At 50.8% G+C, this 24,721-nt stretch overlaps 2 protein-coding genes across 4 annotated transcripts in view; one reads left to right on the top strand and one right to left on the bottom strand.

The window, feature by feature from the left end:
* BBS4 (Bardet-Biedl syndrome 4) overlaps positions 1-11,176 on the top strand; it is a 35,883-nt gene extending 24,707 nt beyond the window's left edge. For both annotated transcript variants that reach the window (XM_063412650.1, XM_063412649.1), the window contains 8 exons: positions 371-425; positions 1,998-2,066; positions 3,388-3,540; positions 3,650-3,821; positions 4,444-4,513; positions 7,542-7,683; positions 8,047-8,254; positions 9,756-11,176. In XM_063412650.1, the coding sequence (XP_063268720.1) occupies positions 371-425; positions 1,998-2,066; positions 3,388-3,540; positions 3,650-3,821; positions 4,444-4,513; positions 7,542-7,683; positions 8,047-8,254; positions 9,756-9,913 (1,027 nt within the window). In that variant the 3' untranslated portion in view covers positions 9,914-11,176. The remainder of the gene's footprint in view (positions 1-370; positions 426-1,997; positions 2,067-3,387; positions 3,541-3,649; positions 3,822-4,443; positions 4,514-7,541; positions 7,684-8,046; positions 8,255-9,755) is intronic.
* Positions 11,177-14,645: 3,469 nt separating this feature from the next.
* Positions 14,646-23,376, bottom strand: ADPGK (ADP dependent glucokinase). 2 transcript variants are annotated; one of them, XM_063412652.1, is made up of 7 exons: positions 23,081-23,376; positions 20,259-20,484; positions 18,930-18,992; positions 18,565-18,685; positions 18,116-18,312; positions 17,310-17,408; positions 14,646-16,846 (listed from the first exon to the last, which is right to left on the bottom strand). In XM_063412652.1, exons 1-7 carry the CDS (start codon positions 23,293-23,295, stop codon positions 16,295-16,297), a joined length of 1,473 nt encoding a protein of 490 aa, XP_063268722.1. In that variant the 5' UTR covers positions 23,296-23,376; the 3' UTR covers positions 14,646-16,294. The 2 variants fall into 2 exon arrangements, with proteins under 2 accessions (XP_063268722.1, XP_063268723.1); XM_063412653.1 differs by having other exon boundaries at positions 14,646-16,843.
* Between the last annotated feature and the right edge of the window lie 1,345 nt (positions 23,377-24,721).

Genomic DNA, 24,721 nt, shown 5'->3' with positions numbered 1-24,721 from the left:
GAGCACTTTATGAGAGATGATGCAAAATCCCATTTTGTATTTCCAGGTCACTGATTCAGACTCACTTTGAAGCTTAACAAAACCACATTATCTCATTATGTGTCCTGATCTGTTCCACAGAGTCTTGTGCCTTCCCACCAATACCCAGAAGAAATTTGGGAAGCTGAGGTGTGATGTTATTCACAGGAATAACAACAACTGATGGCAGTTGTTCTAATATATGTTTTTAATAATAAAAGTTTAATTTCCTGGATTGATACAACAGTAATGTAGCATCAGAATTCCATGTTCTGTTTTTACCCTAGAAGGGTAAAAGCAAGTTCTAGAAGGGCTGAAAAGCAAACCCAGCCCTTTGGCTTTTGTGTTCCAGGTTTTCTCCAGAAAACACAGACCTCCTCACAGCCCTGGGCCTACTGTACCTGCAGGTACTAAATGCTGTTACTGTTACAAAAACTTAATTATTTTCAATATAACCACGTTGGATTTTTTTCAGAGTTAGTTTCTATCCACCTTCCCATTGCTTGCACGTGCTTCTCTACAGACTGAATTTAACAGGACAGAACTTGCTTTTCTGTGTCTTCTCACTGCTGCTAAAAGCAAGCTGATTCCCTGGACCAGAGCCAGAGCAGGAATTCTGTTTGGCATCCGCCCTGACTCTGTTATAAATCCTCCAAGTATAACAAAACATGACTAGTCATTACCTTGCTTCTGCAGCAGGAGTCTTGCAAGTTATCCTGAAAAAGCAACCATGAAATTGTGAGTGTTAATGCACCATAAAGGAAAATCAGAATCAATTTAAATGACAAAGATGTGCTTATCCTTGTGCCTGTGAAATGGATGGGAAGGGCTGGATTATTCCAGAAGCTGGCTTCCCAAAGAGTGAACAAGCAAAAAAGAAAAGGCTGAAAGGAGGAGAAGGCCCCAGAGCTGCTCTGAGGGTGGAGCCCCTCTGCTCTGAGCCAGGCTGGAGAGCTGGGGGTGCTCACCTGGAGAGGAGAAGGCTCCAGGGAGAGCTCAGAGCCCCTGGCAGGGCCTGAAGGAGCTCCAGGAGAGCTGGAGAGGGGCTGGGGACAAGGGATGGAGGGACAGGACACAGGGAATGGCTCCCACTGCCAGAGGGCAGGGTTAGATGGGATATTGGGAAGGAATTGCTCCCTGTGAGGATGGGCAGGCCCTGGCACAGGTGCCCAGAGCAGCTGGGGCTGCCCCTGGATCCCTGGCAGTGCCCAAGGCCAGGCTGGATGAGCCTTGGAGCAACCTGGGACAGTGGAAGTGTCCCTACCCATGGTAGAGGCTGGAATGAGCTGAGCTTTAGGTGAACTCAGCTGAAACCACAGAATCACAGGATGGGTTGGAAGGGACCTTGGAGCTTATCTGGTTCCAGTCTGTAGGATTGCAGTGATTCCAATCTCTCACATGCTCATACATGGCCACAGTGATGCCCACTACACCTGCAGTCCATGGGAAGGGAAGGGAAGGGAAGGGGAGGGGAGGGGAGGGGAGGGGAGGGAAGGGAAGGGAAGGGAAGGGAAGGGAAGGGAAGGGAAGGGAAGGGAAGGGAAGGGAAGGGAAGGGAAGGGAAGGGAAGGGAAGGGAAGGGAAGGGAAGGGAAGGGAAGGGAAGGGAAGGGAAGGGAAGGGAAGGGAAGTCACCTGAACAGGAGAGCCCTGGGGAGTGAGGAATTTGTGGTGAGGGAATTGGGGATGTGCAGAGCAGCAGTTTGTTGCCTGTTTTCTGGGATAGAGAAAGGAGCAGAGACCTGTGAACCCAGAGCTCATTTGTGGTTGGGTCAGAACAGTGAATCCAGCCAAATCAAATTCTTAGAATCTACTCTTGTGAATTATCAAACAGGAACGTGTGTGTAATGGGAGCACTGTAAGACTCACTTTTCTGCCTATGTAACTGAACCAGAAATTCTGGTGCCCACAAACCCTATATTCTCCTTTTAAACTCCCCTTATTCCTGAATTTCTGATTCTTATGTACTTCTTTTCCCAGACTGGGGATTACCAGAAGGCTTTTGAACACCTTGGAAATGTGCTTACCTACGACCCAGGCAACTACAAGGTATGGTGAGGAGTGGAAATGAACCAGCTGAACCATGAGGGAACACCTCCTAAAGCTAATTCCACTGTCAGGGCTCTGCATCTGGGGCCTGGAGAGGCTGGAAAGGATCCTGCCCACAGAGCTTTTTGTGACACACATCTCTGGGATGTTTCCCTGGGTAGGGAGCTGGATGTATGTGGAGGCAGGGAAAGGGAAGGAGGCAGAATATGGGATGTTAAATTGATCCCTTTGGTTTTTAATCTGAAGTTGCATCAAAGCCAGGTGGAATTTACTTTGGAAGGAAGATCTTCTGGATTTTAAAAATCCCAGAAGAATTGTGCCAGGTCCCTTGTGATCCAAGTGATAGTGCATTTTATTATTCTCCCATCTGCTGATACCCTGTGCTTCCAGCTGCTGAGGATATTTCCTTGGCTCCGGCCTGGAAAACTGAGCTTGGCATCTAGGTTTCATTCCCCATTGTGGAACTGCTTCTCTTTTTAGGGCTGTGACTTCATTTCTCTCCTTTTTTCCTCCTGTTAGCAATGCAGAGCATTGAAATGTGTGGTTGACAAACATGAGTTGTTGTGAAAACACCTTTACACTTAGAATTTTACTTGTCACTGTGAAATCTTAAAAAGGACTTAACTAGTGTGGTTTAAATATAGTGTGTTGTACTCACTTCCTTTTTTTTTTTCTCTCCCCATGCATATTCCCATTAATTTGCAGTATCAGCCAGTCAGTGTGAACTAGGAGAGCTTTGCTGCATGTCTTGCTTGAGTACATTTTACTCCCTGCTTAACTTGCACCAGAACTATTGCTGTCTCTGCTTGGTTGTAAAAAGAATCTATTAGTGCACAGATCTTTTCAGAGCCTCAGACTCTAAGAAGTACTTCTGTCACCCCAAAAAACACCCTAAACGTTGGCAATGTCATGTTGCAATACTTGTGGAGTCACAGACTCCCAGAATGGTTTGGTTTGAGAGGGACCTTAAAGCCCATCCATGGGCAGGGTCACCTTCCACTATCCCAGGGTGCTCCAAGCCCCATCAGCATGGCCTGGGACACTCCAGGGATGGGGCAGCCACAGCTGCTCTGGGCAAACTCATTTCTGATGAAAATAGTGCAGGAAGAAGCAGACTCAGGTTTGTTCCTCACCCTGTGTTCTGCTCTGTGGTGGGAGATTGCAGAGTCTCCATCTGCTCCCACTGTTGTTCTTGGCAGTCCTTACAAGTGAAATGGCTGTTGGTGAGATGGATTTAGTTCAATCGTTTTGTGCCCTTGTGTCCTTGCTGTCTGAGCAGACAGGGCTGTGTGTGGGTCACTCTTGTCACTCGTGTCCCCAGGCCACGCTGGCTGCTGGCAGCATGATGCAGGCCCACGGGGATTTCGATGTGGCCCTCTCCAAGTACAAGGTGGTGGCCAGCAGTGTCCCCGAGAGCCCCCCACTCTGGAACAACATTGGCATGTGCTTCTTTGGGAAGAAGAAATACGTGGCAGTAAGTATCCAGTCTCCATTTGTTCTCCCATCTGCATCCAGTTTCACACAACCACACAATTCCTGTCGTGTCCAGGCTGTTGTAGCACGTTTATCCCTTGTTTTCCAAGGCCATCAGCTGCCTGAAGAGGGCAAACTACCTGGCACCCTTTGACTGGAAGATCCTGTACAACCTGGGCTTGGTGCACCTCACCATGCAGCAGTACGCCTCAGCCTTCCACTTCCTCAGCGCTGCCATCAACTTCCAGCCCAGGATGGCAGAGCTGTACATGCTCCTGGCAGGTATGGGATCCCTCCTGGGACTGCCACAGCACAGGCACGAGGTGTGGGGTGCAGTAAAGAAACGTGGCATAAAGGCTTTGCTGAGGAGCTGTAGCCCAGTCTCTCCTCTCTGGGGAAATAGAAGGGGAAACTGCAGGCAGAGCCAGATTAAACATTGGAAAAGACTTGACACATATGAGGCTGGGGTTGGGTTGCCTAAGGAGTTGGTGTGAGTTTCCAGCACTGGATATTTTTGGGATGAAATGAGATAAACATGTCAGAAGTGACATCGTGGGGTTAGATGGGATATTGGGAAGAAATCCTTCCCTGTGAGGGAGGGCAGGCCCTGGCACAGGGTGCCCAGAGAAGCTGTGGCTACCCCTGGATCCCTGGAGGTGTCCAAGGCCAGGTTGGGCAGGACTTGAAACAACCTGGGCTAGTGGAAGGTGTCCCTGCCAATGGCAGGGTTGAGACTGGATGAGCTTTAAGGTCACTTCCAACCCACTCCACTCCCTTCAGTTAGGGTTAATCCTGGCAGCAGTCAGACAACCCTGCTGACACCTGTTTTATGACATTCAGAATTGTCCTAAAAATCAGCTGCCTGTGAAACATCTCCTGTTGTGTGTGTTTTTCTTTGGTGCAGTTGCTCTGACCAACCTTGAAGACATCGAGAATGCCAAGTGTTCCTATGAACAAGCTGTGGCCTTGGACAAGTAAGTATTTGTCAGAGCTGTCACTTGTTTGGTCTTGCTTTGTCTCCCTGCACCTCATTTCCTTTGCCTCTCACTGTACCCTAAATGGTTTGCAGTAGGGAAATCCTTTTATTCTTGTAGCTGTGCAAGTGACAGTGTTAAAACCTTTTTTTTTTTTTTAATTCAAGTCAGCTCTGAAAAATGAGAGGATTTTATTTCAGAGCAATCCAGAGCTATTTTTTGTTTTGCTATTTGGTTAGTGAGTCAGTGGTGATGAGTTTGGATGCCAGCCTTTTTTTTGGTGGATATTTATATATGGTAGAGCAGATTGAATAGGAGAAAACATATTTTTTAACCCAAAGTTTGAGCACAGAGCAGTGAGATGCCTGGGGTAGAGCCTGTTCTGAATTGGGCAGAGGGAAGATCTTAGCTGGGAGAATGTGCAAGAAGTTTGTATAAAGCAAGTAAAAGGGCAGCTCCTTCATTAAGAACCTCTATGTTTGCAGTCTAGGTCTTAAAATCTGAGCATTTGGTTTCAGAAGTGTTAAGCTGAGCCTCACAGTATGTCATCATTTCAGGCACAAAACCAAAATGACCTCATATTTATTCATAGTTTTGTTGCTCTCCCCAGTTTACTGTGAATATTTGCACACTTAGACCTACCAGCACTCCTGAGCCCAGAGTCTGCAGGTGACAGAGTGGCACCAAAAGCACTTCCATCTGCAGGGCCACACAAGGTGGTGACAGAGGAGACACCAGGGATAAATTCTTCCCTGTGAGGGTGGGCAGGCCCTGGCCCAGGGTACCCAGAGCAGCTGTGGCTGTCCCATCCCTGCAAGTGTCCGGGGACAGGTTGGATGGGGCTTGGAGCAGCCTGGGACAGTGGAAACTGTCCCTGACCACGGCACAGGGTGGCACTGGATGGGTTTTAAGGTCTTCTCCCACCCAAACCATTCCATGATTCTATTCCTAATCAGCTTTCCACACCTAGCAAGGCAGGACAGGACCTTAAAGGCAGCTTGGACTCCTTAGTCTGGGGCTTGTGTGCTTTGCTCAGAGGAAGGAGCAGTAAATGGGCTCTACAGCTTTGAAAGTATTTGGCATTGGGCAATGTTCCAGCTCTATGGTCTGACCAGGAAAATAAACCCTCATCAAAGCAAAAATGAATTCCAGCTGCCAAGGCCTGCTGGGGGGAACATCCAGACTGTGAGGCTGCTTCAGCTGACACGCCATGGGTTTGGCCCAGTTATGGTGTGGCTGAATCTGTGTCCGCACGAGTTTCCTTTACTGGTGTGTTCGGAGCTGTTTGGGATGAGGTTTGGGTGGTTTCCATCACCAGGAATGCTTCTGTAGAGGCCTGGGTGCCATGCTGGGGGCTGGAATGGAAATATCTTGGAAAACTCTTTAGAAAAAGGTGTTCCACTCTGGTTCTGGCGTGTAACTGTCCTTTCTGTGGGTGTTCAGCTATTGACTTTTCTCTGACTCTCATATTGCTTCTCAGCTCTTGAAGGCAGTGAAATAGCTCCATCAGGTTCAATTAATTTTAAAACTGGCTCTTCCCAGGACTGTCTGATCTCCTCAGTGTTTTGGCAGAGGACAGGGAGGAGGGCTTATTCTGTGGTGGGCTCAGCACTGCAGTTCCCTAGTTAAAGGAGAAGCCGTGGTTATAAACGCAGTGAGATTTCTTGGAAGAGTTGCCTTCCTTGCACTGGGTGGAGAGTCAGGGCCTGCAGGGTATGCTTCATTTATTGCCCAGTGCCAGGGCAATTCTGCATTGCTCCAGAGGATGTTCCCTCTGCCTTGGCCATGGATGGTTCCAGTTATCCCAGGCATGCTCCAGGAGAGGGCACCAGTCTCTCACTCACATTTCTTGTCAAGGCACATGGGAGCCTCCCTGCCTGGCCTGTGTGCGGGGATGCTCCTGTGGGTGCACACAGGGAGCTCTCACCCACTCTGCCTCTCCTGGAGAGGGTTGGTGTATCCCAGTGAAGGAGAGGGATCATTTGGAAAATGAGAGTGATGGAGCAGTTCTGCCTTGTGAAATCTCCATTCAGGAAGGGGGGCAGGAGTGTGCAGGCACCTGTGTTCACCTGTAGCAGTACCTGCAGCTGTGTGTGGTTTTGCTGGGGGAGGGAGAGAGGTGAGGTGAGGAAGTGAAATGTAAACAGCACATTCTGTGGTGTGTCAGGTTATAAAAGAAAACCCAAGAGCAGGGCTCTGTTGCTCTGCCTGTCCCATGATGAGCTGCTCTCCTGCAGACTGCGAATGCTGGGAGAGTCTGAGGTGAACAGAGAAAGATCATCTGCCTCAGTATGACAAAATGGGAATGCTGGGAGAGTCTGGGGTAAAACAAAGATCATCTGCCTCAGTATTTCAAAATGGGAATGCTGGGAGAGTCTGGGGTAAACCAGAGAAAGATGATCTGCCTCAGTATGACAAAATGGGAATGCTGGGAGGGTCTGGGGTAAATCAAAGATCATCTGCCTCAGTATGACAAAATGGGAATGCTGGGAGGGTCTGGGGTAAATCAAAGATCATCTGCCTCAGTATGACAAAATGGGAATGCTGGGAGGGTCTGGGGTAAATCAAAGATCATCTGTCTCAGTGTGACAAAATGGGAATGCTGGGAGGGTCTGGGGTAAATCAAAGATCATCTGTCTCAGTATGACAAAATGGGAATGCTGGGAGGGTCTGGGGTAAATCAAAGATCATCTGCCTCAGTATGACAAAAGCCCCCGTCACTGGCGGGGCTGGCAGAGCAGGAGAGCCCCAGGATGGCCCCTGGGTGCACAGACGTGGGTGTTGCAAGAGGGAGGCAGTCAGGGAGGGATTTATGTTGTCACCAGCAGCAGATGACAGAGCCCAGCACTGGGTCTGCCATCAGGGAGGAGGGTCTGAGCCGTGCTCCCCAAGGACTTTGGCTGCAGCCTCTGTGGGTGCTGGACAATGAGGCGTGTCCAGCTTTGCTGCTCGGGCACATCTCAGCATTACTGCAGCCAGGGTAGGTGCTGCCACAGGGAGTGTGATGCATCCCACGTGTCTGCTGCAGGTGCAACCCCCTCATCAGCCTGAACTACGCCGTCCTGCTCTACAACCAGGGCGACAAGGAGGGGGCCCGGAGGCAGTACCAGGAGATGGAGAGGAAGGTCACCGTCGCCAGGGAGAGCAGCTCGCCCGACTTCGACCCCGAGGTTTGTGCCTGAGCTCAGGAGCCACCCCAGGGCTGGCAGCAAAGGAGGAGGAGGTTTGACTTTGAGTCCAGTTATTAGGAAGAAATTCTGCTTATGAGATTTTCCGAGCAGAGCGGGGTCCTGCTGAGAGCTGCTCGCTTCCTTTCTGCTCTTTGAAGCCCAGTTCTTCAATCAATACACAGCAAGACAAGATTACCTCTTAATTAAAGGACTGAATTAGCAGAGATGTTTCCCCCAAGCACCCAGCTGTAGCCAGCTCTCCACAGATCTTTTCTTGTAGTTTTTTTTTATGGTGTAGTTGAGTTTATTGTTATCTGAAGTGTTCCTGCTTACAGCGCTCATCTCTTTTTGCTTCCCGAGCAGATGGTGGAGATGGCCCAGAAGATGGGAGCTGCCCTGCAGGTTGGGGACAGTCTGGTCTGGACCAAGCCTTCCAAAGAGCCCAAATCCAAGCAGAAAGCTGCTGGGTCAGGGAAATCCAGCTCTCAGCAGCCTTTGGGCTCCAACCAGGCCCTGGGTCAAGCCATGTCCTCTGCTGCAGGATATGGGAAAACCATGCAGCTCCCCCCAGGTGCATCTCCTCTGCTGTTCTTTCAAGGAGGGGGGTGGGAGGGAAGGAGAGAAATCTCTTCCCTTTGGGAGGGTTACAGCACATGTTCAGGAGGGGATTGACTTGCTCACACAGCAGTGAGGACAATATTTGGTGATAATTTCCCCCGATTTCTGAGTTCAGGAACATGCTCTGAGTAGTGTATTTCATTCTCCTGCTTTTGTGGGGATGTGGGAGGCTGGGATTCCCTGACTGTCTGAGCCACAATGGGCAAGATTCCATTAGCATGGGGTTGTGATCTTGCTCTGGAAAGGAGGCACTTTCAGCAGCTGCCATGCACAGACAGCCTGCTGCAGAGAAGGGAAAGGATGGACAATATTCCAAAGTACTTTCATTATTTCTGTGACAACAATGACTGCAGCTGGATTGCTCCAAAGCTGCCCTTCCTTGCAGGTGTTGCTGGATTTAGTGGGACTGAGGGTTCTCAGGAGCTGGTGTGAGCCTTTGGAGCCTCAGCCCATCATTGTATGTGCTGGGAATGGGTAGGAGCATCTCCTGATTCAGCCTGGCCTCCTCTCACCCCTCAGCTTCCAAGGAGGAATGCACTGGAGATGTTGCTCATTGTGGTGATTTTCTGTCACTCTCAGTCTTGTTGCCTGTGGACTGAACCAGGAGAGTGATTGTGTAATCCAGGCCTCTTTCTTTGGCATCCCTAAGGACCTGTTCCATTTCTCACACATGGAATAAACTTTCCATGCAGGGAAGATTTAGCTACAAAATATGAAAAATAAAACACACCAAGGGTTTAGGGCGTACCTGAAGGACTTTACTATCCAGATCAGAGAAGGTTCATAACATCAATTGGCACCTTAAATGTAAGTGTAGGAACAAACAGCTTGTGTCCTGTTGTGATTTAATTCTGTAAGTAGCTACCTCAGCTGCCTGGAGCCTCTCCCCACATTTGCTGAAGCTGTGAAGTGAAAACACTGCTTTGGTTGGGGCTCCAGCTTGGGCATAAACCAGCTTCAGTGGAACTGGAAGTGGCACTTCCCTGTGAGGGTGGGCAGGCCCTGGCACAGGTGCCCAGAGCAGCTGTGGCTGCCCCTGGATCCCTGGCAGTGCCCAAGGCCAGGCTGGACAGGGCCTGGAGCAGCCTGGGACAGTGGAAAGTGTCCCTGCCATGGCAGGGGTGGGATGAGATGGGCTTTAAGGTCCTTTTCAACCCAAACCATTCTGAGATTCGTGATTCTAGAAAGTGTTTTCCCTTCCAGAGCATGAGTTAATTCTTACATTTGTACTGAGTTCTGACAGCTGAGAGACTGGAGAGGCTGTACCTGAGCTTCCTTTCAGCAGGCACTGTAAGCTCTGGGTAACTCACTGTCAATAAACTAATATTAGGCAGAAGGAATCTGAGGGTAATACAAAGTTGTGGTTGTTTTGCACCTCTGCTGCTGGGAAGGACATAAAGAACAGACTATACACCCATGGCCATAGAGTAACTTTACCTGTGTTCTTTCCCCAGGTGCTGCAACACCAGCTCTGCCAAAAAAGCCTCCCTCCCTGCCTCTGGAACCAGACCAGGAGCAGGACTCGGAAACGAGCCCTGAGGAGAACTCAGCTCCCACAGGGGACAAGGAGCAGAGGAAGGAGAAGCACCAGAGCCAGGAGGCAGCAGAGTAGGGTGGCCCTGGGCAGCACAGGCGGTGCAGGAGCCTCTCCAGGGCTGCCTGGGATTTGGGAAAGGGCCCTTCCCCACCCTGCCCCACGGTGGCTTCTCCCCAGTGTCAGTCTGGATGCAGTTGTTTCCTAGCAGTGATTTTAGCTCTGCCTTGTTCTAAGGAGCCACTGCAGTGACCAGAGGTTTGTGTGTAGCTACTCTTAGTGCAGTCACAACTCACTGCAGAACTGGAGGGTCCAGCTCTCCACAGGTTGGGTGTGAGTCCTCCAGGACATTTAGCAGAGGCAGCAGTAGTGATTTAGGATCCTGGACTGCGAGGAGGATCAAACTGGTGAGCAGCTGATTTTGCATAAAGAACCACTAAACTGAAGCTTCAGGGCTCTGTGTTGCTGCTGAAGCTCCCCAGCTGTTTGACAATGCATTTCCTGCTTTTAGTTCTGCACTGTTGGACTGTCTCCCTCCGTAATTTCCAGTCCAGGAGAGGAAGGTGAGTAATGGAAACATCTTGGAGGCAGCAGCAGTGTACAGGCAGCATGAGCAGGGCTCTGGGTACGTCCCAGCCTTCAGCTGTGCTTTGTGCTTTGTTGCTCTTATGCAGAACGACATTAATGCATCTTCAGAGCCCGGCCAGGAGCTGAAGTGCTCTCCTGCTCCCTGGAGAACACTGAAAGAGCAGGACCTCTCACTTTCCCCTGGGTTCTGATAGCCCAAACTGACTGCTTATCTTAAATGTGTTTTTTCTTTCCCCTCAGCTGTCCTTTCTGCTGGCTTTTGTGTCAGTTCAGCCCCAGCCAGGAGTTAAACAGAATTTTTTTGTAGAGCGCTGGCAAATTGAAACAAACCAGACAAGAAGGAGTGTCAGGCAGGTGGTACAGTGCAGAGATTTTTATTCACATTTAACTTCTTACACTGAAAGTTCCTGCAGCCTAACAGAGTGCCTGGGAAAAAGAGGTGAGGCTTGCATAGCAGGGATAGGCAGGGGCTCAGATTTCTTCACTTCAGCCCCAAAACTTTAATTCAAGGCAGAATTTTGTCCTAGGATGCTTTGATGGGATAAATGTCACACAGGGAGCACATACTGCACTTGGAGGTACTGTGAAGGGATTTATTTTAAAAATATATTTAGTGAAAAGCTTATGCAACAGTGAACCAATTCTTTTATGAAATGAAGCAGTAGCACCTTCTTACTTCCTGGGAGCTTCATGTCTGAGGGAGCATTTTAAAATATGTAATTCCAGCTGGATAATAAATAGAGCTGCAATTCCTGTCCTGACTCCTTTCCTCCCCTGGGCGTGGTGCTGGTGGCATTTGCACACAGTAAATTCCTGGGGTCTTTCTGGAGAGCATTTTTGTGCTAATGGTAATGAGGCTGGACTGCTCTTTCAGCTGGAATTAAGCAAGGGACTCTTCAGCAGGACTGCACTGAGGCATTCAGGGATTTTGGAAATCACACCTTATGCTCCAAAACCTGTTTCTGGCTTCAGCCAGAATTCTAATCCCCTCTTTTCCCCCCTTAATGGAAAAGAATCATGAGCCTAATTTCAAGGGAAGCAGAAACCATCTGCTTTAGGACTTTTCTTCCCCTTTTTAGGGAGAGGTCTGTGATGAACAGGGTAAAACAGAGCTCACGAGGTACTTTGCATCTTGGCTTCTGCACAGGAAACAGCCTAAAAGGCATTCAGACATCAATGCTTGGGCAGTAAGACCTTGTTTGAGCCAAGAGTAATGATCTGTCTATCCAGCAACATGTGTTCAACCCAAAAAAAGTGGTGTTGAGGTCCCTGAGACAACTGGATGCTGATCTGTGGTACCAGGCAGTATTAGTGGGTACACGCTGTGCTCCTGTACTTGTTTGCTCACTTGTGACTGAGCAAGGCGGATGTGGGGGCCTAAAAGCTGTTCAGAATTTGGATTTCCCAGTTGGGGAGTGGGTTTCAGTTGGCAAAGCCTCTTCTGTAGAGACAGACAAGCCTCAGTGCTGAATGGGGGATAACTTTACTAAAGTAATAAGCTCCACACATAAATGCATTCAAAAAGAGCCCATGTACTCCATCTGCCAAGACTCTTCTAGAAGAGAAAACTCAGTTCTGCTACAAAGAAAGCTTCAGCACTCCCTCAAACCACAGTGCTCCAAAAAATCCCCGTTTTTAATGGAAGACACAGGTGAGATGTGAACCCAGTTTTACCCAGTCTGCACCCAGGGCAGCTTTCCTGAGAAATTCACAGGGGAGGTTTGCAGGGTGTTTTTTGCATTACCCCCCTTGCATTTTGATGGGATAACTGCTGCCATCATTGGTGTTCCTCAGCTGCTGTGAGATCTGCTGGGCACAGGCTGACCCCAGGCTGCTGGAACAGAGCTCCTGGCACAGGAGGGAATGGCCCTGTGCTGTTTCCAGCCTGCACCTTTCCTCTGCTGAGACAAGATCCTCCCCCAGAGTCTGCACCAGTGACTCCCTGAGAATTCTGCCTGGATCCAGCTGAGATCCCACACAAGGAACTGCTCCAGAGGGAAAGGAGAACTTCATCCACCATCTCCACCAGGCAGAACCAGCACTCTGAGATCCAGGATTTACTGCCAAGGTTACTCAGACCCTGTATTTTCCTCTGGTTTTCTCCTGTTCTCCCCAACACTCCTTAGCCCAGGAACAGCAAGGCAGCAATTGTGTGACACAAGTCAGCGCCAGCTCTGCTGTGGGACAGACTGCACAGAGACAATCCTGCCACAGAGACACCTGAGCTGTTCACTCACTCACAACCCTCAGCTTTCACCCGAGCTGCAAGCTCCAAAAGAACCCCCAAACCAACATTTAAGGATAACTGGAAACTGAGTTCTGTTGTACCACTTCACAGAACTCTACCCTTTGCTCTGGACGTGGCTGGAAAGGTCACCCCGTGGCACACAAATCCTGATAATTCAGTGTATCATCACAGAATAAAGAGTAAAAAAAGAAGCCAAGCACAACTGCTGACAGTTTTCCATTGGGTTTTGGAATGGATTTAGTGCTCTGCTGCTCTCCAGGCTTTGGATTTCAGTGGATAAGGAGTTGAGCCAAGCTCTAAAACATCCAGCACAAAGCAGTTAATGAGGTCTTTGCCAAAGGCTGAGGAAGAACATTTGAGCACCAGTTCTGTAAAATGAACTTGGGAAGGGAGAGCACACTTGACTGATCCCACACATCCCAACAGGAGATAACCAGGAAACACAAGAAAATCAAGTAAAACACAAGAAAATCAAGTAATTCTTAGCAATGCTGTGAAACTCCCCTGGAGAGGAAGAAAGGTGAAGAGCCTTTAAACTGGCAAGAGCTGGATTTGAGATTGGCTCTTCCACAGCACAGCACCAAGGGCACAGGGGAGAAGGAACGTGTCCTCTGAGACTCTGCCAGGCCCCTGTGATTCACACCTCCCAAATAACCCAGCACTTGACTCTCAGTAAGTGCCATGCACAGAAAACAAGGGATGAATGCTCATTTTGCATCATGGATAAGACAAAATAAACCCAAACCCAGGTGGCTGCAGGAACACACAAGTGAAAATACCAACGTGCACAGGTTTTACCATGGAGAGCTGTCACCGTGCTGAGCTCTGCTGCTGCATCTCCAGCAGGATCTGTGTGAATAAACATCTCCTGCTTTGGGAGTGAGGCTGGCTGAGGTCTGAGTCATCCATCACTGTGGATTTCAAGTAACAGAGGAGAACAAATACAATTTGTAGAGACACAGGATGAGGGGAAGCAGGGCCAGCTCAAGCCTGGTTTTAAAGTTCTTTTCTAAAGCTATTTTTGCAGCTGTTGAAGCAGCTTTTCTTGTCACTACTGTAGAGACTCCAGGTGTAGGGGAAGGATTTCAGGAGCTCTGCCTCCCTGTCATTAATTTGGAAGGCAGAAAGAAGTTAAGCACATCATGTTCACAGCAGGTGAAACAAAGCAAAGGCTGCTGGGCCCCTCCACTCAGTTCAGATTTATTACCATATAGATTGTTCCACAGCTATCTCAGGGATCCCACCAGCACAGCTGATGAACAGGTCACGGTGGTTAAGGATTCCCCTTGGGAAGTGACTTTGGGCACAGAGGAGCTCTGTGTGCCTGATAAAGCAGATTTGAGGAGAGCAGCAGCCCGAGCTGCTGGGATTAGAGCTGGCACTCCCCATGCCACACCCAGAATGGCCCACAGCAGAAACATTTACCCATGAGAAGCAGCAGGAAGGAGGTAACAATAATTATCAATTTAGCTTTTTGGCCTCGATCATTCCTAAGCAGTCAGCTCCTTTTTAATGGCTCTATACAGCAGTTACTGACTCAGATTTAAAAAGCTAATTTTAGCCTGCCATGTTCCTGTTCAAAGCAAGCACAACTGACCCTGGGACAAGGCCTGTAGGTGCAGACCTTGTCTGTTTTTAGGTGGCCCTGAGGAATGCCAGTCCCATCAGCCTCACATCCTTGGAAGTGTTTTGGGAAGAAAGAAATGAAACACAGCAGCAGGGCCATTGCTGGTGACAGCTTGTGCGTACTGAGTTTTGTTAGTTCCAGGTCAGGAATCCACAGTGTAAGCCAAGGATCAGTTTCCAGTTGGCAGATCCATGGCCTTTGGTGGCCCTAGGAGTGGAGTGCCAAAAGGCCACCAACCCAGGCTGCAAAACCAGCCTTGCTCATGGCCTTGGACCTCTAAGTGAGCCAAAAGGAGAGGCTCTTTTCATTTATTTTTCAGTTTAGGAAGACTAAACCAGAACTCCAAGTCCTGTGCTACAGTTTATCAGTAATAATAATAACAGTAATAATAAGCATCATCATAAAAAAATAATCTGGGTAGAAATGCCTCCAGTCTTAAGAAGATCCTGCACCTGGATAAAATGCTGACACTCAAGGGAAGCTCAGGGTGGGCTGAGCTGCAGCAGAACACAGCACAGGAGACTCTGCTCAGGGGAAAGCTGAACACACACGACAGACAGCACTGTGTGCTGAGTCAGTGCAAGTACAGCAGCTGCCAATTCCCAATCCCTGCAGAGCAGCCAGGATGGCTCTTCCCAACCGAGAACAGCCCTGACAGCAGCCTGACAGCGTTACTGCAACAGATCACTGCAGCCTGAGTGACACAGACTCTCCTCCCTCCACCCAGGTGGCCTGGAACAACCTCCACCAAGCCCTGCTAAGGCACAGGCTTGCCCAGACCTGCTGATTGCACTGAACCCAGTCCTACTGGAAACTGGCTTGAGAGCTGTGCAAATGCACTGCAGGTTCCTGAAGGGGCAGAGACAACCATGCTGGAAAGGAGAAAACCATGCTGGTGCTCTACAGTTCTTAGTGTGTGACTGTGAAAAGGTAAAAAAATAGAAGCAAAGTATTTAACGAGGACACATGATTCTGCTTTTTTAATTTCAAAGGGCAGAGCAAAGGAAACTATCAGTGACCTAGTCAAAAAACCCCAACATCAAACCCTGAAAAGGCTTCCTCACTTCAGTCTCACCTGGAAAATGCTCTTGCAGCTTTTGAGCTTCCAGAGGGACCTTCCCTAATATATTAATCTTTCCTAATAGAGGGCAGAGAGACTGAGGAATTTGGCACAGCCACTCTCAAACAAGCCAAAATGAGTCTCCAGCACTTGAGCTTGTCTGTAACACATCAACTGTTAGCAGCGTATTTAGTGTACAGCCAACACTGGGAATAGTTTGGGGGTTTCCTGGCAGGAAAACAGAGCTGTCCCCCTATCAGAAACCCTGATTATCTTCACTGCTTGTTTCCTAAAAAACTAAGCACAGGCTGCTGGGGCTCAGTTGAACACCCTTAGTCACAGATATCCAGAATCACGTGTGCAGCCTGGAGTAGGTTCAGTCTGTGTCACATTTTGGGCCCGTGGCTCCCTCTGGGGCTGGGCACACGGAGAGGTGATTGCACCAGGCAGTAATTCCATCCTCACCCCAAGCAAGGTTTGCAGTGTGCTGGGAGGAGATAACCCACAAGGCTTTTATTTTGAATTTACCAGAGGTGAGGCAGGCCAGGGCACTGCTGTGCTCTCCCTGGGATCCAGGGGCAGGAAATTCTGCTGCTGCTGCACTTTCCAGCACTCCCAGGAAAGATCCATTCTGAGCTACAAAGAGCAAACTTTGCCAGCCAGGGATTTTGGTCTTTGTGTCCCTCCCCCTTAAGACAAAGCCAATTTTCACATTAGATATTAAAACATCTGCACCTGACCTGCACGTGAAGCGCTTGAGTCACTGCCCAGTGACTGGAATGTAGCCGACAGTTTATACCTGGAATTATTCTTTGGCTCTTTTCAGTTATACCCAGAAAACACCACACCCTGCTTCTGTCCCTACACCACCACTGCTTCAAATCCCAATCCACGGGCCTCAGACACACGCTGGAGAAGAAGGAGGCTCCTGCTTTCCTACTGAGGATACGCTTCGGAGTAGAGCAGTCCCTCGGCCGAGATGGCGTCCCCGAGCCCCACGGTCCGGACGGGATCTTTGCACACCAGCACGGGCGTGAAGTGGAAGGAGATGCCGTCCCTGTGCCAGCGCACCACGGGCTCGTCCGGGTTGAGGGAGATTTTGGACGGCGCCTCCGTGTGGGAGGTGACGAACTCCAGCGGGGCTTTGAGGAACACCTTGGTGGCATCGATGGTGTCGGTGGCGCAGGCCTGGGTGCCGGCGGCCCTGGCCCCCGCCGCCACCGCCGCCGCCTGGTTGCCCCAGTGCCCGTCCACGGTGGCCAGGATGTGGTAGGCCAGCGTGTGGAAGTGGATCCGCGTCAGGTCGGAGGCGCGCTCCGCCGCCCTGCCGTGCTCCTTCAGCACCCAGAAGAGGATGTCGCTGACCACCCCCACGTCGGGGATGCCGCTCCAGGAGGCCAGCGAGGCGTGGGGGCCCGAGGCGGCCTGCGTGAGGAACAGCAGCTCCTGCTCGTTCAGCCCGATGGAGTTCACCAGGGGAAAGACCTGCTAACAGAAACAGGGACGGCGCGTTGGCCGGCGGCAGCGGGGCAGAGCTGCCCTTCCTCCCCGGGCTGGGGTTGTTGCAGTACCCAGTTTCCCAGGCACTGCACTTCCAAAAGTTGGCAAGAACTACTTAGCCAAGGAAATGTTCCATTTGGTGCCATTAATTTTCCAGATGCAAATTAATTTTCTTTACTTTGACGGTAAAGAGTAACAATGCATCAGCTCCACATAAAACATAACACTGAGAGCAGAGCTGTGTCAAGCTAAACAAGGAATCACCAGGAAGGAAATTCTGCAAAGCAATCAAGGGATTTTTTAAAATTACAAACCCAGCTCAAATTCAATCCTCAATTTATCTTCCAATGTACAGTCCCGATGTGGAGTTTTGATTTCTGTATTCATGCACTGGTGTGTGCGCTGTGAATCTGAACCTGATCTAAAGAGCACATCCTTTCATTTTCCTTACCTGATGCATAATGTTGCTCATAAAATCCTGATCAGTCATGCTGGCCAGCTCCAGGTGGATGGGAATGTCAGTTGGGATATCAGAGATGGAGGCCACAGCCTACAGGAAACAGGAAAAAACAACCCTAGAACATGTATTTATTAAAGAACAGAAGGAGAAAAAGGGTTTTGACTCAAGATACACACCCTTTAATCTTCTCTGTGTGGATATAAACAATTCCAATGGAATGTCTGACCTGTGTATGTACTGCTAAGGAGAGGAAATAAAACAACTTCTAGTTTGCAGAACCCCAGGGCAGGAAAACTGTATCTAACCTTAACCTGCTCCCAGCTCAGCACCTTTTAATGGATTAATTCCAAAAACCTCCCAAATCTGAAGCAGCTGCAGAAGAGCTGATCCCTGAACACAAAAAAGGCCAATGCCTTGCATCAGGACAAGTCCTCAGCTGTAAAACAGATGGTGCAAGACAGATGCTCTTTAAGGAATGCAGGTGTTGATTATAACCTGCATCATCTCAGTATGCAGCACAGAAAAAGGCTGGTTTAGCTGCTAGATAAGCCCAGTAACCAGGTCAACACCCTCCAACCAGGCAACCAGCCCTTCTTTTCCCTGGACAAGCCACTGAATCGAAGAAAAAACTGTTACAGCATTAGACTTCAGCCATTCCTGCAGCTCCCCCTCTCCTTTTGGCATTCAATACTGGGATCTGTGGGAGCTCTGAGGGCACAGCCCTCCTGGGAAAACAAGGCCTTGCCATGAAACCCTTGGAGGGGCAATCAGGGAAATGCAGGGATTCGGTGTCTCACCTCCATGAGCCGTCTCTGGCGCATCTCCTTGCTCTGCCCCTCCATCATGTGAAGTCCTGAAAGCACCACCAGGTCTGGCTGGAACTCGTCCAGGCTGGACACAAACACTTCCAGCATGTTCAGGGCGCCGTTGGACAGGTCGTGGGAGAAGATGAAGCGGTTGGCAGCGGGCGCCCTCACCCGGCCCCACTGCTCACCTGGGGTGGAGCAAACAGCACCAAGTGTGTGTGAGCTGCTTTATTCTCCAACAAGATCACAAATTCAACGGGCTCCATCAGCAGCAAGAAAAGCCATGGAACTGTTTTAGCCTTTACGTGAAGGTTACCCCGAGCTTCATCAGCACGTGGTTAAATCTGTGTTTTCAGGGAGCATTTTAGTGTTTATGGAGCTTCAGAATGCCACCCCTCAGTGATGTTCAGGGGTGTCACAGAACACCTGCTCCATTGTACCTGCTTGATATTCCAAGATAAGGTGGAATTCATCTCTTTCCTGCATGGATTCAGGCGGCACAACCACATTGTCATCGAGCAGTTCGTGGAGCTTGGGACCAACTGGGCCACAAAGGAGGATCTAGAAAACAAGGAAAAACAAACCAAGTTTCCCTTGCCAAAAATTTAAGCATCACCTACACAACTGATTTAAAAAAGTTAGTAATTCAGTTTTTAAAAACCAGCTTGGAAGTCTGACCATACATTCCACCAGCAGAACATAAGAAACAACTGCCAGATCCCCAAAACCTACACGGAAGTAACACGAGACAAGCAAATTCAAGAACCCGAGCAAACGGCATGAAAGGTTTGGAACGTGTGTGTACCTTCAGGTCCGGGTTTGTTGCGAGCTTCTGCCCGATGAGAGCAGCATTTCCACCCACGTAAAGCTGTAAAACAAACAGAGCTGGGTGTGGGCATCCCCTTCTTTGGGACCTTTGAACACATTTAGTCCTCAGCACAGGCTGGAGATTTTGGCTTTTCAGAACAGGGTTCAGCAGTCCCCAAGTTAATAAAGGGTATTGGGGCTGAAGGCAAAACGATTTTAAGTTCTCTGCGAGATCTTAACAAATTGAGCATTCTTTATTTTTAATCTAAATATTCACCTTCAGGTAACGACTCTGTAAAAATCAATTAATTCCCAACACTGACACCGCTGTAAAAAACAACTCACTCAGCACATGAACAGCCCTTCCTCCTGTGCAACCTCTCTGTGCCTAAAGCCCTGCGGGTTTTTAGCAAGGCTGACAAGGAATCCTTTAAAAACTGCAGCAATTCTTCCTCCAGTTTGAGGTCGAGATGAAACTTGCTGCCTGTGCCCATGTGAAGTGAAAGGAACTGTGGAAGTTTCTTCAGTACAAAAAGTCAAACTTTGCAGTTAAACTCTGATTTGAGCTTGAAAAGCAGTGAATATGGGTTGTCCTGAGGGTCACAGGTGCTCAGAGGAGGCCACAGAGAAGATCTAAGGGCTGCTCTGAGCCAGCCTGGAGAGCTGGGGGTGCTCACCTGGAGGAGAGAAGGCTGCAGGGAGAGCTCAGAGCCCCTGGCAGGGCCTGAAGGGGCTCCAGGAGAGCTGGAGAGGGGCTGGGGACAAGGGAGGGAGGGACAGGACTAAGGGGGAACAGTGTCCCACTGCCAGAGGGGAGGGATGAATGGGATATTGGGGAGAAATTCCTCCCTGTCAGGGTGGTGAGGCCCTGCACAGGTTGCCACAGCCACAGCTGCCCCTGGATCTCTGGAAATGTCCAGGCTGGATGGGGCTTGGAGCACCCTGGGCTAGAGGAAGGTGTTCCTGCCCAAGGGTGGCACTGGATGGGCTTTGGATCCCTTCCAACCCAAACCATTCCTGGCTTCTCTCACAGAAAACAGACCACACAGCTAAAAACCAGGCGATTCCTCACTCCCAGCCTCTTCCCAAGGGGTTGCAGGCTCTTTAATAGCCTCAGCCCCATCTGGCTCCCAAGAGGCATCTTTGACATCTCAGTTTGGGAATGTCAGCAGGGGAGAGACCACTTGAACCCCTCCCATTTGCAGCAGGGGCAGAACCCCAGGGAACTCCATTAACACAACCCAAGGCACACCACAAGCATCCTCCTGGGGAGACTGGAAGCCAGCAGGGCTCAGGAATAGGGAAGGGCATTGCCAGGCTCACCCACCTGTGCCGCGGGGTGCTCCGAGGCCGTGCGCGCGATGTCCCGGAACGCGTCGGCGTCGCTGAAGAAGCGCTCGGCGGCCGCCCCCCGCTCCATGAAGTGGGCAAAAGCCTCCCTCAGGTCCTGCCCGGAGCTCAGCACCGCGTGGTTCTTCCCCTCGCCGGGCTCCAGGCCCAGCGCCTCCAGCAGCTTCACCCCGGACAGAACCACGTCCACGCAGGCGTTGACGCTGGCAGAGAGAAGGAAAAGGCGTCCTGGGAAACCCAGAGGGACTCAGGGCACATCCCCGACTGCAGGGGGAGAACAACCAACCCAAGGGGAAAAAGGCATTTCCTGACATTCTCTCCTAAAGCTTCCTCCATTTGACTGCTTTCACTGTGCTCAGAGAGGGATTTCTAACTTTCTGCTGAACCAAAACAAGGAACGCTGTGTGGCCCAAAGGTGGTTGAGTATGTTACAATACAGGTTCTGCTTCATTTCCTGCCTTGGGCTCGCTTAAAAAGAACAGGCATCATAACACTGGCATTTTAAATTCTTAGAAGCTTTTAAAAATATATATGTATTTTGGGTTTAAAATGTGCAGGTGATTCAAAACTGAAAAAATGAAACTGAAAGTGTTTAAATCAGCTACATCAGCCTCTGGAGTTTCAACTATTCCTAATAATACCCAAACCCACACACAGCTCCCCACACAGGCTGGCTCTGTTTACAAAAAGTCAAGAGAGCAATTTGTCAGCTGAAATATTTGAAAAGGGCACTTTCCAAAGGACCATCCCAAACTTACAGAAATAGCATGCAGTGGAAACAGGAGAAAAACCCTGTGATAGTAAGGGAGGGATAAGAACTATTTCAGCAGATCCAGGCTTTTTGGAAAGTCTAACTTCCACTCCCCATGTCCCAATGATTTAATCACAGTTTAACTCAGACTGGAGGACAGGAGACTTTCTGGCTGGAACCAGAACCCCAGGAAGACAACTTAGAAACACCTGCCCTTGTCTCACTCTGTGGTTTCAGAGCAATAACAATATATAGCAAATACTTCCTGAGATGACACTGCAATTGCAGAGATGCAATTTAAGCATCTTCCATAGCTGCTGTCAAGTGCAATCTCTGTTCCTCTGCCCCACATTCCCTGTCAGGGATCCAAACCATCTGTCAGGCTCCTGCAGGATCCCTGACTTTCTCCACGACACTCCAAGGGCCCGTCCCTGCTCCCTGGCAGTGAGGAGTGCTCAGCACTCAGCATTCCCTTGGCAGTGACCTCTCAGGAGTCAGATCTGGGCTCCAGCAAGAAAAAAAAAAGCTGCATCACACAAAATAAAGGACACCAAAAACCCTGAGGCTTTCCACTCCGCGAGGTAACCAGCCCAGAAATCCTCTGGATGTGCATCACCTCCTACACCAAGGACAGAGAAATTCCCTAGCATTGCAGAGAAAAGAAACAATAAGTTCAAGCAGCATTTTAGCTCCAATTTTATGTTCTATTGGATCATTACAGACCCAACAGGATGAAACCAAGTCATATTCCTCTGCTAACACAGAGCCATGGAAGTGGACAACTCCTTCCAACATCCAAAAGTGGAATCTTCCAAAGTCAAGTTGCCTGCCATGTCCATATATTTAAAAGAAAGTGAGTCAAGCACTAAATATAACATCTGGATTAATGGTCAGACTTAAACCCAGCGTTTAGCATCAATGTGACATTCCTGAACTTTCCCCTTGTTCTCTTCCCACCTTAAAAAGAGAAAGGGTGTTGAATTTCCCTGAGCTCAGCATCCATTGCCTGCCTGTCCCTTCCCTCATCTCTCTGCAGCTCTGCCTGGACTCGGTTACCTCTTCCCAAAGGCGAAGGCTTCACTCCTTTCTCCATTTATAAACTTGTCTCTGCTGCCTATTTACAGCCAGCCTGTGCTGGATGGACCAGCAGCTCCAACTGACCCTAACCCCAACCCTCAGACTGAACATAAATTTGTTTTACAGACAATCTAGCAGGGAATAATGTCTCTGGAGAAGGGCTGCCAATAGGGCCAGAGCCTGGCTTAAATCCCCACCACAGGAGCGTTCTGGATCACTGATCCCCTCGGCTGATGTCCAACTCTGACTGAGCAGCACTGCCGGAGGTGCTGCACTCACGTCCGGCTCTTTTTCATGGAATCATGGAATGGTTTGGGTTGGAAGGGACCTTCAAGGTCATCTGGCTGCATCCCCTGCCATGGGCTGGACACCTTCCACCAGCCCAGGGTGCTCCAGGCCCTGTCCAACCTGGCCTTGGACTCCTCCGGCGATCCAGGGGCAGCCACAGCTGCTCTGGGCACCCTGTGCCAGGGCCTGCCCACCCTCACAAGGAGGAATTCCTTCCCAATATCCCATCTAACCCTGCCCTCTGGCAGAGGGAAGCCACTGCCCCTTCTCCTGTCACTCCAAGCCCTTGTCCCCAGCCCCTCTCCAGCTCTCCTGGAGCCCCTTCAGGCCCTGCCAGGGGCTCTGAGCTCTCCCTGGAGCCTTCTCCTCTCCAGGTGAGCACGCCCAGCTCTCCCAGGCTGGCTCAGAGCAGAGGGACTCCAGCCCTGGGAGCATCTCCCTGGCCTCTGGATTCGCTCCAGCAGCTCCAGGTCCAGCTGATGCTGGGGACGCCGGAGCTGGAAGCAGCTCCGCAGGTGAGGTCTCACCTGGGCGGCGCAGACACACCCCGGTCCATCCGTGCAGGCCGGGGCCGCAGCCCACCCGCTCCGTACCCACACACGTGGGCACGGGAACGCGCACCCCGGCCCGGGCGCGCTCCCGCCCCGCCGCCAGGCGTGCTCCCCGCGCGCTCCCGCACCTACCCGACGGCGACGCGCGCCCAGCCGCGCGCGGGGCGGACAATGGCCGCCTGCCAGGCCGCCACCGTGCGCGCCTCCAGCGAGCGGGCGCGGCGCAGCGTCCCCAGCAGCGAGGCCGAGAGCTGCCGCAGGGCCGCGGGGGGCAGCTCGGGGCCCAGCACGCACAGGTAGCCCAGCGCCAGGGCCAGCAGGCCCACGCACACCGACCGCTGCCACATCGCACCGGGCGCGCTCCGCCGCTCCTCCTCCTCCTCCCCCGCCGCCGCGGCTGAGGCGGGGCGCCGCCGGCGGGGGCCTCCTTACGCCGCCTCCGTAGCGCCCCGCCCCCGCCGGCCGCCGGATGGCGTAAACCTCTTCGGGAATCGCGGCGCAGGCGATCCTCCTGCGTAACCCGCGTAAATCGGTGTGGGGACGGCACTCCCCCTGCGCAACCTGCGTAAATCGGTCTGGGGACAGCGCTCCCCCTGCGCAACCTGCGTAAATCGGTATGGGAATAGCCCCCTGCGCTACCTGCGTGCGCCCGGGCAGTGCTGCTACGTCACCTGCGTAACTCGGCGCGGGAATAGCGTAGGCGGCGGTGCGGCGCGTCGTGAGGGGAGATGGCGGGACGAGGCTCCCTCGCTGCCCCGCCGAGCCCTCAGGCAGCCGAGGCGAGAAGCCCGCGGTGAGCACTGCCCCGGTGCCGAGGCCTTCAGTAGCGTACCTGTGTAAGTGGTACTGCTGCTCGATCCTCTCCCCGGGGTCCCTCCTCACGGTGCCGTTATTTATTTATTACCCAACACCTTTATGGGTCTATGTTGTATTTCCACTGTGGTCCTACAGCTCCTCTGCCCTGCCTCACACCAAAGTTTCTTTAAAGGCTCACATCTGGCAATCCAGTCGTTGTCCGAAGCTAATAACTAACTCTAGTGTACATTGTTTCTTTTTTTGTGGAAAAAGCTCCTGGTCTCGCCGTCTTCCGTGCCTTCCCCCGGGTGAGGTGGCCTCATGAGACCTGCCCATACCCCTGAGGCCGCCTGTGCTGGGAGCCTCCTTTGCTGCCTGGTGCATCCATCACAGGCGTGCTGTAGTGGGCAAGAAGCGAGATTTCCCTTTTTTATGAAAGGGAGCTTTTCTGGGCTTCTTTAGAAATCGCAGGAACGTTCGCTCAAGAGACTTCTGACAAAATTTGCAAGAGTTTGACAACTGTGTGCCACAGCGCGTTGGCTGAGGCAGCCGATAATTTCCTTATTCAGTTCTGTGTTGTGAGTTATTGTCATCTCCTCAGACTCTGACAAAGCAAGTAGGAAAGGAGATAGATTAGTGGAAGTGGAATCAGCTTTTTTTGCTGATTTTTCTTTCTTTTTAGGATGGCATTTAGTCAGCAGCCAGTCATGGATTCATGTCTGGCCCTCAGGGCTCACTGGCTGCCCGTCAGGTTTCCTTTCTTCCTAGGCACTGCCATTAGAACTTCCTCATTTATTTTGTATTCTCTTCCTCTGAAACTTCCTCAGAGCTTTGAGGGTGCTGAGATGGGCAGGCCAGGTGGATGATGGAGGCTGGAATTGCTGGTGAAGTCAAGAGTGAGAAAAAACCCTTCTCACCTGACAGCTGGTGGTGACCAGGGTCACTGACTGGGTTTGTGAGGCTAAAGCGATACTGTAA

The sequence above is a fragment of the Prinia subflava genome, chromosome 15 (genome assembly GCF_021018805.1).
Source record: "Prinia subflava isolate CZ2003 ecotype Zambia chromosome 15, Cam_Psub_1.2, whole genome shotgun sequence".
Taxonomy (NCBI): Eukaryota; Metazoa; Chordata; class Aves; order Passeriformes; family Cisticolidae; genus Prinia; species Prinia subflava.
Note: the sequence above shows the minus strand (reverse complement) of the source record. Positions and strands in the feature narration are given on the sequence as shown.

Bases quoted from the DNA above. Each gene is read 5' to 3' on its own strand.
- ADPGK (XM_063412652.1), bottom strand. From the start codon at position 23,295: ATGTGGCAGCGGTCGGTGTGCGTGGGCCTGCTGGCCCTGGCGCTGGGC. The intron at 17,409-18,115 runs GTGAGACACCGA...TGTTTCCTGTAG, and splicing joins GCCAGAGACGGCTCATGGAG to GCTGTGGCCTCCATCTCTGA. The intron at 16,847-17,309 runs GTAAGGAAAATG...TGTTTCTGTTAG, and splicing joins TGAGCAACATTATGCATCAG to CAGGTCTTTCCCCTGGTGAA.